The 13,050-nt window shown below is 43.2% G+C and overlaps 1 protein-coding gene across 1 annotated transcript in view; it reads right to left on the minus strand.

The window, feature by feature from the left end:
* The window catches only part of AMH (anti-Mullerian hormone), a 64,334-nt gene extending 51,528 nt beyond the window's left edge, over positions 1 to 12,806 (minus strand). Inside the window, exons 1-2 of the mRNA XM_029610973.1 lie at positions 12,608 to 12,806; positions 10,138 to 10,313 (exon numbers count right to left, since the gene is read on the minus strand). Of these exons, the coding sequence (XP_029466833.1) occupies positions 10,138 to 10,313; positions 12,608 to 12,770 (339 nt within the window). The 5' untranslated portion in view covers positions 12,771 to 12,806. The remainder of the gene's footprint in view (positions 1 to 10,137; positions 10,314 to 12,607) is intronic.
* Positions 12,807 to 13,050: the final 244 nt, after the last annotated feature.

The following is a 13,050-nucleotide window of genomic DNA, read 5'->3' on the forward strand; positions in this document are numbered from 1 at the left end:
CTAGTGCCTCTTTTTACCGCATTGGCAAAATTGAGCGTTCGTCTTCCAACCTGCGGGCAGATTTTACATTTTTGATTTTTAAGATTTTTGATTTTTTTATTTAATCTTTGGGGCCTCCGACTTAATATCGCCATGATATTAAGTCGGAGGATGTACAGAAAAGCAGTTTTTACTGCTTTTCTGTGCACTTTCCTGGTGCCAGCCTTTGGCAGGCGCTAATTTCTGAAAGTAAAACATGCGGCTTGGCTGCACATTTTACTTTCTGTATCGCGCGGGAATGACTAATAGGCTCATCAAAATGCATTTGCATATTGCGGTCGCTATTAGTTTCAGGGGGTTGGCCATGCGTTTTCCACATGCTATTACCCCTTACTGTATAAGGGGTAAAAATAACGTGTCGAAAATGCACAGCCAAACAGAGGCTAACAGTGAGCTCGGCCTGAGCATACTTTACTGTATCGGCCCGATTGGGTAACTATAGCAAGGGTTATTTTTCCCTATATGCATCACCTTGCACTTGTCCACATTAAATTTCATCTGCCATTTGGATGCCCAATCTTCAAGTCTTGCAAGGTCCTCCTGCAATTTATCACAATCTACTTGTGATTTAACTACTCTGAACAATTTTGTATCATCCACAAATTTGATAACATCACTCGTCATATTCCTTTCCAGATCATTTATAAATATATTAAAAAGCACCAGTCCAAGTACAGATCCCTGAGGCACTGTGAAACCAGACCATTTAATCCTACTCTTTCTAGTATGATAAAGTGTATATATGTTTTGCATTGTAACATGCATAGGGCAACAGTGTTGGATATCGCAGATTATAAGTATAACAAATAAATAAATACTCTCTGTTTTCTGTCTTTTAACCATGAAAGGACATCGCCTCCTATCCCATGACTATTTACTTTTCCTAGAAGCCTCTCATGAGGAACTTTGTCAAACGCCTTCTGAAAATCCAAGTACACTACATCTACCGGTTCACCTTTATCCACATGTTTATTAACTCCTTCAAAAAAATGAAGCAGATTTGTGAGGCAAGACTTGCCTTGAGTGAAGCCATGCTGACTTTGTTCCATTAAACCATGTCTTTCTATATGCTCTGTGATTTTGTTCTTGAGAATAGTTTCCACTATTTTTCCCGGCACTGAAGTCAGGCTCACTGGTCTATAGTTACCCAGATCGCCCCTGGAGCCTTTTTTAAATATCAGGGTTACATTGGCCACCCTCCACTAGTGAGTAGTGATTTCATAAATAAGTGAAGGAAGGAAGTAAATATTTAAAACTACTGTAGAGCTTTTAATATAAATTGACCTTTAGCACAATAAGCAACCATATGCAAATGTCTTCACCAAACCACTAGAGAAGTTTCTAAGCCTTGCTAAAGAATCCATCCCAGAGCTGCTGTAGGAAACCTCTCTTATTATCTACTTATTGACCTTACTACAGGAGGAGTTAGAAACTTGTACACTTATGGGGGTCAATGTAATAAGCCGTGCAGAGCCTACTGCAGGTTTTTACTTCGGTTTTCAGCACTAACTTTACTCATGTATGTAATATGGGGTTTCGCACTGAAAAAACCTGCGCTATGCTTAGTGCGGGTGCATGCAAATCGCATTTAAACTAAGCTATTAGCTATTACCGGGTAATGCAGAGAGCAGTGTTAGCAGTGAGACCTTGTAGTGTGTGATTTTTTTTTTTTAATATGGGAGATTTAACACCTGTAAAACTTAACTTACATTTCTGGTAGCCATGTTATCCTATTGCTGTGCCCAGTGTGGTAGTGTCTAGTTGCATCTACCAGACAGGGCACAGCAGCAGAATAACTTTAGCAACCAGAAATGTGAGTTTATTCCACCTTGGACCCAGGAGTTTACTTTCCAGTGTAAGCTCTCAGGGGTGGGCACCTACAGCTGCACAGGATGCCTAAGCTGAATTCACAGTGCTAAAGGGCTTTTGGGTTGAGTTTTCTTGCCATGTCTTGCCAATGTGGCATTGCATGCGAAACTGGTGCTGTGCATCCCAATTCCTGGGCACATTCTCTCATTCAAGGCCATTTTGATAAGGAATGGCACAGTTTTAAAAAATGCTCTCTGGGGAGAGCACCTTCAGTCAGATGAACAAGGCAAAGGCTGTTTGGATGGGCACCAGCAACTGAACAGTGTACACTTTAGCACTGGGTGTGAACTGTCCGGCTGTTCTGGAAAACAAAACTTGTGACCGGTGCCTGCTTCAGAGAGCTTGCATTGCAAATCCAATTCCGGGTGTGAGATGGAGAAAACTCACATATTTGGTGGCCAGTGTGGTCCATTGTTGTTCCCAGTGTGGTGCTCCATGTCAGCCCCAGAAAGGACTTAAATTTCCAATGCAAATTCTCTGGGGGTGGAGCCTGCAGCTGAACAATGTGTCCGCTTCCTGGGGCGGTCACTTACAGGTGACAGGTATGCCAATGTCGAGATGCACAACACCATTCAGCTGAATGTGCCTTCCATAGAGAGCTTATGATTTGTTCAGCTGTAAGTGCAAGCCCCAGAGAGCTTACACTGGACATATAACTCCTTCTTTGGTCTGACGTGTAGCAAATTCACATTTCTGGTGGCCAAAATTATTCTATTGCTGTGCTTGGTGTGGTAGAAACAACTATTTATTTATTTATTTATTTAAGGCTTTTATATACCGATTTTCTTGATACAAATCAAATCAACTCAGTTTACATCGAACTAAGCAATTAACAGAAACAAGTAACAAGAGGCTTGGACATTGTTTAAAAATACAATCCTAGAGGCGCAGTCCATATGTATTCCGCGCATTAAGAAAGGTGGAAGGAAGGCAAAACGAACATAAGAACATAAGAAAATGCCATACTGGGTCAGACCAAGGGTCCATCAAGCCCAGCATCCTGTTTCCAACAGTGGCCAATCCAGGCCATAAGAACCTGGCAAGTACCCAAAAAAAGTCTATTCCATGTTACCGTTGCTAGTAATAGCGGTTGTTATTATCTAAGTCAACTTAATTAATAGCAGGTAATGGACTTCTCCTCCAAGAACTTATCCAATCCTTTTTTAAACACAGCTATACTAACTGCACTAACCACATCCTCTGGCAACAAATTCCAGAGTTTAATTGTGCGTTGAGTAAAAAAGAACTTTCTCCGATTAGTTTTAAATGTGCCCCATGCTAACTTCATGGAGTGCCCCCTAGTCTTTCTACTATCCGAAAGAGTAAATAACCGATTCACATCTACCCGTTCTAGACCTCTCATGATTTTAAACACCTCTATCATATCCCCCCTCAGTCGTCTCTTTTCCAAGCTGAAAAGTCCTAATCTCTTTAGTCTTTCCTCATAGGGGAGTTGTTCCATTCCCCTTATCATTTTGGTAGCCCTTCTCTGTACCTTCTCCATCGCAATTATATCTTTTTTGAGATGCGGCGACCAGAATTGTACACAGTATTCAAGGTGCGGTCTCAAAATGGAGCGAAACAGAGGCATTATAACATTTTCTGTTTTATTCACCATTTCCTTTCTAATAATTCCCAACATTCTGTTTGCTTTTTTGACTGCTGCAGCACACTGTACCCATGATTTCAATGTGTTATCCACTATGACACCTAGATCTCTTTCTTGGGTTGTAGCACCTAATATGGAACCCAACATTGTGTAATTATAGCATGGGTTATTTTTCCCTATATGCATCACCTTGCTCTTATCCACATTAAATTTCATCTGCCATTTGGATGCCCAATTTTCCAGTCTCACAAGGTCTTCCTGCAATTTATCACAATCTGCTTGTGATTTAACTACTCTGAACAATTTTGTGTCATCTCCAAATTTGATTATCTCACTCGTCGTATTTCTTTCCAGATCATTTATAAATATATTGAAAAGTAAGGGTCCCAATACAGATCCCTAAGGCACTCCACTGTCCACTCCCTTCCACTGAGAAAATTGCCCATTTAATCCTACTCTCTGTTTCCTGTCTTTTAGCCAGTTTGTAATCCACGAAAGGACATCGCCACCTATCCCATGACTTTTTACTTTTCCTAGAAGCCTCTCATGAGGAACTTTGTCAAACGCCTTCTGAAAATCCAAGTATACTATATCTACAGGTTCACCTTTATCCACATGTTTATTAACTCCTTCAATAAAGTGAAGCATGGTTAAAAGGTGAGGTGAAAGAGGCTATTTTAGCCAAAAAAACATCCTTCAAAAATTGGAAGAAGGATCCATCTGAAGAAAATAGGATAAAACATAAGCATTGTCAAGGTAAGTGTAAAACATTGATAAGACAGGCGAAGAGAGAATTTGAAATGAAGTTGGCCATAGAAGCAAAAACTCATAATAAAAACTTTTAAAAATATATCCAAAGCAAGAAACCTGTGAGGGAGTCAGTTGGACCATTAGATGACAGAGGGGTTTAAAGGGGCTCTTAGGGAAGATAAGGCCATTGCAGAAAGACTAAATGAATTCTTTGCCTCCGTGTTTACTAATGAGGATGTTGGGGAGATACCAGTTCCAGAGATGGTTTTCAGGGGTGATGACTCAGACGAACTGAACGAAATCACTGTGAACCTGGAAGATGTAGTAGGCCAGATTGACAAACTAAAGAGTAGCAAATCACCTGGACCGGATGGCATGCATCCTAGGGTTCTGAAGGAACTCAAAAATGAAATTTCTGATCTATTAGTTAAAATTTGTAACCTATCATTAAAATCATCCATTGCACCTGAAGACTGGAGGGTGGCCAATGTAACCCCAATATTTAAAAAAGGTTCCAGGGGCGATCCGGGTAACTATAGACCAGTGAGCCTGACTTCAGTGCCGGGAAAAATAGTGGAAACTATTCCCAAGATCAAAATTGTAGAGCATATAGAAAGACATGATTTAATGGGACACAGTCAACATGGATTTACCCAAGGGAAGTCTTGCCTAACAAATCTGCTTCATTTTTTTGAAGGGGTTAATAAACATGTGGATAAAGGTGAACCGGTAGATGTAGTGTATTTGGATTTTCAGAAGGCGTTTGACAAAGTCCCTCATGAGAGGCTTCTAGGAAAACTAAAAAGTCATGGGATAGGAGGCGATGTCCTTTCGTGGATTACAAACTGGTTTAAAGACAGGAAACAGAGAGTAGGATTTAATGGACAATTTTCTCAGTGGAAAAGGGTAAACAGTGGAGTGCCTCAGGGATCTGTACTTGGACCGGTGCTTTTCAATATATTTATAAATGATCTGGAAAGGAATACGAGTGAGGTTATCAAATTTGTGGATGATACAAAATTATTCAGAGTAGTTAAATCACAAGCAGACTGTGATACATTGCAGGAGGACCTTGCGAGACTGGAAAATTGGGCATCCAAATGGCAGATGACATTTAATGTGGATAAGTGCAAGGTGTTGCATATAGGGAAAAATAACCCTTGCTGTAGTTACACAATATTAGGTTCCATATTAGGAGCTACCACCCAGGAAAAAGATCTAGGCATCATAGTGGATAAAACTTTAAAATCATCGGCTCAGTGTGCTGCAGCAGTCAAAAAAGCAAATAGAATGTTAGGAATTATTAGGAAGGGAATGGTTAATAGAACGGAAAATGTCATAATGCCTCTGTATCGCTCCATGGTGAGACCCCACCTTGAATACTGTGTACAATTCTGGTCGCCACATCTCAAAAAAGATATAGTTGCGATGGAGAAGGTACAGAGAAGGGCAACCAAAATGATAAAGGGGATGGAACAACTCCTCAATGAGGAAAGACTAAAGAGGTTAGGGCTGTTCAGCTTGGAGAAGAGACGGCTGAGGGGGGATATGATAGAGGTCTTTAATAGGGATGTGAATCGTGTGATCGATCGTCTTAACGATCGATTTTGGCTGGGGGAGGGGGGAATCTGATCGTCATGGTTTTTTTGGTTAAAAAATCGTTTTATCGGGGGAGGGGGGAGGGTGGGGAAACCGGCACACCAAAACAGCCCTAAAACCCACCCCGACCCTTTAAAACAAATCCCCCACCCTCCCGAACCCCCCCAAAATGTTTTAAATTACCTGGGGTCCAGTGGGGGGGTCCCGGCGCAATCTCCCGCTCTCGGGCCACGGCTGCGTTAATAGAAATGGCGCCGGTGGCCCTTTGCCCTTACCATGTGACAGGGCAAAGGTAGCGCCGGCGCCATTTTGAATATTGGCAATACGGCCCGAGTGCAGGAGGTTGCTCCCGGACCCCCGCTGGACTTTTGGCAAGTCTTGTGGGGGTCAGGAAGCCCCCCAAGCTGGCCAAAAGTCCCTGGGGGTCCAGCGGGGGTCCGGGAGCGATCTCCTGCACTCATGACGTCGGGTGCCAGGAACCAAAATGGTGCCCACGCTAACTTTGCCCTGTCACGTGATAAGGGCAAAGGGCCACCGGCGCCATTTCTATTAACGCAGCCGTGGCCAGAGAGTGGGAGATCGCGCCGGGACCTCCCACTGGACCCCAGGTAATTTAAAACATTTTGGGGGATTCGGGAGGGTGGGGGATTTGTTTTAAAGGGTCGGGGTGGGTTTTAGGGTTGTTTTGGTGTGCCGGTTTTCCCGCCCTCCCCCCTCCCCCGATTTATGATTTTTTGACGATAAATCGGGGGAATTGCTATTGTATTGCGGCTCTAACGATTTTTGACGATTTAAAATATATCTGACGATTGTTTTAAATCGTCAAAAAACGATTCACATCCCTAGTCTTTAAGATCATGAGAGGTCTTGAACGAGTAGATGTGACTCGGTTATTTACACTTTTGAATAATAGAAGGACTAGGGGGCATTCCATGAAGTTAGCAAGTAGCACATTTAAGACTAATCGGAGAAAATTCTTTTTCACTCAACGCACAATAAAGCTCTGGAATTTGTTGCCAGAGGATGTGGTTAGTGTAGCTGGGTTTAAAAAAGGTTTGGATAAGTTCTTGGAGGAGAAGTCCATTAATGGCTATTAATCAAGTTTACTTAGGGAATAGCCACTGCTATTAATTGCATCAGTAGCATGGGATATTCTTAGTGTTTGGGTAATTGCCAGGTTCTTGTGGCCTGGATTGGCCACTGTTGGAAACAGGATGCTGGGCTTGATGGACCCTTGGTCGGACCCAGCATGGCAATTTCTTATGTTCTTATGTTCTTAAGAGACGAAATTTGAAGAAGCATAAAGTTACATTGTAACAAAGGGCGCATAAACTGGGGAAAAGAAATAAAGAGGAGAGAACAGAGATAGTTTACTATATACAAATGAAGATGTGGGAGGGAGGCAGAGGAACCAGCCTCATTATGATGTATTTGTATGCTTTAGTATTTGCTTATTTACAGAGGTGGTGAGAACAATTCTGAGTTAAGCTGTAGGGCTAGGAATAGGGAAGGCTCGACCGAAAAGCCATGTCTTGAGTTTCTTTTTAAATGTTAGTAGACAGGTTTCCTGCCTGAGGTCCGGGGGCATGGTGTTCCAGATGGAGGGACCTATTGTTGAGAATGCCCGGTCTCTGATGTTTGAGTGGTGCACCACTTTGATTGGAGGAACATGTAGGGATTCCTTGTAGGCTTCCCTTAAGGGTCTGGTCGTAGAGTGAAGTTTGAGAGGGTGTAGCAGGTCAAGAGGGGTCTGATGGTGAATGCTTTTGTGAATAATTGTGAGCGATTTATGGAGAATCCTAAAGTTTACTGGGAGCCAGTGAAGATCTTTTAATACGGGAGAGATGTGCTCTTTCCGATTAGTATTCGTCAGAATTCTTGCCGCTGCATTTTGGAGCAACTGGAGGGGTTTTATTGTAGTAGCAGGAAGACCTTGCAAGATGGAATTGCAGTGACATTACCACATGGGCATTACCTCCGGCTGTCTCCTGGGGGCAGCCGGCGGTGAAAGCCGCTTCCAGCAGCCCCCGCTGGCGAAGATGGATGAACGCACGCCTGTATGTGCAATTTGGGCGCTCAAGCCAGCGAAAGTGCATGACCGAACGCCATGACGTCACGCATGGCGTGCGTTCATGCGCCTTCACTGCCTTGAGTGCCCAAATTGCACGTACAGGCGTGCGTTCATCCACCTTCGCCGGCGGGGCCTGCTGGAAGCGGCTTTCACCGCCGGCTGCCCCCGGGAGGCAGGGGAGCCGCGGTGCGCACCTCGGGAGGAGGGGAGAGAGGACTGTTTGTCATTCACATGCAGTAAGTTTGCTTTTGTGGCACTTTATTCACATTTGTTTTAATAACATGTCGAATTGATTTTGACCGGAGCCTGCCTATTGCTGTCTCTCTCTGCCAGGGCTTGCCTGACGCTCCACACTAACGCAGGGGTAAGGGTAGGCGGTAAGTTAGCAGATTAAACGTGCGGCAAAACTACAGGTTAAAAAGGCGATAATCGGGCCGCGCGTTACTGTATGGGAGGGAATAGCTAATCCGATCGTTTGCATCTCATATACATGCCGCGGGCTGAAAGGGTTACTCATTGATTGAAAGAAGCGGTAAGGATGGGTTAAAAGGGATAGTGAATCGCGGGTTGGACTAACGCGGCCAAATTGTGAGTAGAAAGCGGGTTAGAAGCTCTTTACTTTACAGGTACTCAACAGTCACTCTTGAGAGTGACTGTTGAGTTCCTGTATGTGTTTCTGTCTGAGAGAGTGTGTGTATGTATGTATGTATGTATATATATATATATATATATATATATATATATATAAGGAAAAATGTACCCCTCCCCTGCACAAATCCATGGAAATTTCAGGGTGACTGGTATGGAAAGCAGGAATTTTTAAAACCCTTATTAGTTTTAATTAGTGGCTGTTATTTGATATCTGCTATTTTGAAATAATATTGATATTTGGGAAATGTAATTTTTATGAGTTTTTAATAATTGGCCATTATTCTATTCATCAGCTGTTTTGAAATATTCTTATGTTTTTACTATTATGATTGATGTTGTATATTCCTTGATTTTATTGGTTTGAGAATAGCATTTTTCCATTATTGTTCTGCATACAATACCGTTCATTTCTGTTTATACTTTATGGTCTCTTTATTCTGTATTTGGTGAGGGTCTGTCTGTGCTCTGCATGTGTGATGAAGGTGAGGTATTCTGCTGGTGTGTAGTTTCTGTGTAAGGATCTAGAGCAGCCTGGCTTGCTCGGTTTTCATAAGAGGAGGTGTATTGGTGTTTAGTGCCTGGAGTAATATTTGCAGTGCTGCCTTTTCATAGTTAGGGCTTTTACTGATTGAGGGCTGGCAGTTATAGTAATCCTCCCATACTAAAAGAGCTCTATTATATTTGTAATTCGGTTTACTCTGGGTTTTCCGAGGGCAAAGCCCATTCCCATCATGCATTACTGTAGGCCTATACCATATGCATTCCAGGATTGTGATAATTTGTGATATTTGTACCTGAGAAGACTGTACTCTCAATGTCCTTTTCATGTGAGAGTGGGGGGCACGGGCCCTAGGGTGCATACTGCCCTTGCCCAGCCTAGAGAGAGGGTGCTACACGAAGCCCCCACTATTCACCCATCTCCCACGTCTCCAAGGGAAAATGCTGAGGAAAAGGTGGGAGGCAGGTCTGGGGGCTCCTGGGAGGGTGGCAGGGGTGTCACTGCCACTCTATCTGCCTCTCCCCTTCTGCAGCATTTCAAATCAACAAAAGGGCCAGGCTCCAAGGGGCCCCCTTTGCTCCTCTTGATGATTTTATCTGTACCCTGCCTTAAAGGAGAGTAGGAGAGCTGGGGGAGGGGGAGGCGCCATCTCATCCCTCACCTCAGGCAGCAGATTGCCTTGAGCATGTACTGTTTGGCTGTAGGTGCCCACCCTAGAGAGCTTACCCTTTGATTTCACTTGGCATGCCTTGCCCAAATGGCCTAACATGTGAAATTGTGCCCAGGTCAGGATGCCCAGTGCCAGTCTTGCATGCAAGGTCATTTTGTTCACCTTCCTCCTGTTTAAAGCACATTTCTGCATCAGTGCAGATTTTTCAGGTTAACTCACATTTTTTTTCATTTAGCGTGCTTTTTGAACTCCTGCTCGATATGCATCTAACATGTAGTAAAATGTAACACCAATTTCAGCAGGTGTTTTATTACATCACCCCCCTGCAGAGCACCGACAGAATTTCCCCAGGCGTGATAGGTAAAAGAATGACTCCCTACCTGCTCCGGCCGGATGCCTTCGCCTGTAACCACAAACTTAACCCGCTGCTTCCTTAAGATGTCTTCTTTGATTTCAGGGTAAAACACCAGCAGAGAAAACACCAGCTCCTCCAGCAAATGAGCTACATCCTCCTCTACGGTGACCTTAAACTTTAACTTCATCTTCTCCCACAGCACTGTGAAAGAGATCAGAGAAAAACTGGTCTGATCACACCAGCTGATAGTGAATTCCTCATCCCCTTCCCCCACAAGACCTTAAAAAAGAGCATTGACATCTTATATCCAAAGCTGCATAAATCCAAAATTCACACAGAACCAACCAACCAGTCAATCAGCTTTATGTCCAATTTGCCTTTCCATATAAAAATGATGAAGATGCAAGGACAACAAAATAGATTTAACAAGAACGCACTCAAAACTAATAAACAACAAAAGAAATAAATAGTACCAGCACTTAATATCTTAAAACTCAGATAAAAAGAATAATCAATGTACAGACAAAACAGATTTAACAATGAAACTCAAAAATAAGACAGTAAAAAAAAAAAGATGCAAGAAAGACATTAAAATAAAGTAGAGCAGGCTAGAAGTGTTATAAATAAATAAACAAAGATAAAATCCAGCATAAAACTCAACAAAAGGCCTATTAAAACAATCAAGTTTTAATTTTCTTTCTAGACGCCGGGTACTTCTTAACAGTGGAGTCAGCAGCTTGCACCAGGAGGCTAAAGGATTTTCTTGCAGCGCTCTTCTGAGACAAGGAAAAGGTGGGAATCCCTAGTGACTTCTGTCTCTTGGCTATTAGAGTTTTGGATATTCATCAGATATATGAAAAGTAGGGAAACTCCAAAACTGGGATTCCATTGCTTGAAACAAATCAATCTATGACAACAGAGAGATTTATCCAAAAATATTAGAATACTAAACTAGAAAACAGATAAAGAAAAGAGCAAAGTTAGAAAAAAATGTCAAATATCAAGCAAAATAATAAAAATTAAGAGTGAAAAAGCAAGAAAAAGTAAGGGAAAAAAATGTTTCCTGGCTTCTAAACATTTTTGAGTGGCACCTAAGTTTTCAAAATATATTTCCATCCCTGCAATATTTGTAATGTTTTCTTTTTTTTTTTTTACTTTTTATTTATAATCCAGCAAAAAACCTAAACAAAATAAGCAAAACTGCTTTTCATAATACAAGTAACAATTAATGCATTTGTACTTGGGTACAGGTGACTAATCTGAGATAGAAGGAGGTAAAATATCACTTAGAGAAGTCAGAGTGAGAGGATATGAATTTAATCCCCAAATTCTCCTAGTCCCCAAAGACCCGTATCTTAAACCATTCATTAGACTAAGCAGACTGCTTTACACAAGCTTTTCTTTTTGTCCTGCTTCCCTCATCCTCCGGACTTCTAGTTCAAGGCTTGAAGCATAACCTCTCTGCTAATATATGCCTGTGTGGGGGCCACCGATGGGCAGGTAGGGCTTCGAGACCTGGGAGTGTCCTACTGCTCCCAGGAGCCAAAGCTGGGATCTGGCACCATAAGCCTTCCTTCTCAACCAGCCAGGGAGTTTTCTGTCTCCTCCCCACAGCGCCTTGAGCTGTGAATCAAACCAAGGCCCTTCTGCATGGCAGTGCCCGGTATTAGCGCTGAGCCGTGCTGGTCAGCATTGCTGAGGTGGTGAGCTGGCCAGCTTCCCCATGACAATTAGCATGGGTGAGGCACAAGGCTCTGCAGAGACCTCGGGCACCAGTAAGCACAGCCAAATCAGCCACACGTTAAGCAGCAGCTCTCTAGCCAGCCATAGGGAGGGATCTGACCTGTCCTACTGGGAGAAGAGGGCAGCACTGCCTTAGGATTTCCTATTGTTACAGTAGGAGGGAGAGAAGGGGGGAAAAAAATCACTTCTAGCTCTCCCTCCCCTTCCCATTAAAATATGGATCTTAGGGGAAGTCATGGGATGCTAGAAACACAGTTTGGATGTCCCTGTCCTCTTGCAATGGAGTCGTGCAAACCCATCATGTACAATTATGTGCAATTTATGAATCTACGTTAGATCAGGACTTTCCAAACCTGTCCTGGGGATACCCACAATGAATATGCAAGAGATTAATTTGCATATTATGAGTCTGCATGGCATGCAAGTTTATGTCAATCATATTCATTGTAGATATTCAAAAGCTCCAGCTGGCTGTGGGGTCCCCAGGACAGGTTTGGGAAGCTCTACATTAGATATTGGACCTGTTTGTTCTGTCTCATTTATTAAAATGTACAAAGCATTACCTGTTAGACCTAACTGGCAACTCATAGCTTATTGAATCTATAGAATTAACTCCTTCACCTGAATATTTCTTAGAAAGAGTTGAGCACATTCGATGGCTTAACTACATCCGACTGTCTGATTTTACAATTGCACAGCTAGGCATGTACTTGGTGTGTACGTGTGCAGAGCAGGAAACCCAGGACTCTTACCTTCCTGTAGGTGCAGCACAATCAGCTGTTTCCCTTGGGGATCCGCTAGGTAAGAGCCAAGGCGCTGTAAGGACAGAAGTGAAGGGGGCTGATCAGGCCCAGGACAAAACCCAAATGTGTCCGGATTGCCTTCATCCCACCTGGACTCTCTCACTTCATCCATGAAAGTCCTCTCGTAGCTTCGGAGAACACCAAGCGAGTTACTCCAGCCCGGGCTGTCCCTCCTCTCCTCTCTCATCACACAGGCTGCTCCTTCCCCAGCGTAGCTGTCAGAAGTCTCCCATTCAGCAGGGAAGGTCCAGGGTTTTACCGAAGAGTTGAAGGCACCCTCCTCAGTTTCTCGTGCCAGAAGCTGCCTGAAGCCAGTCTCCTTGGCTTTCAAAGAACTGGGATTTTCTGCCTGGGATTGGAGGCCCTCCGCTCGCCCCCCTTCTCCTTCTGCG

The sequence above is a fragment of the Rhinatrema bivittatum genome, chromosome 8 (assembly GCF_901001135.1).
Source record: "Rhinatrema bivittatum chromosome 8, aRhiBiv1.1, whole genome shotgun sequence".
Taxonomy (NCBI): Eukaryota; Metazoa; Chordata; class Amphibia; order Gymnophiona; family Rhinatrematidae; genus Rhinatrema; species Rhinatrema bivittatum.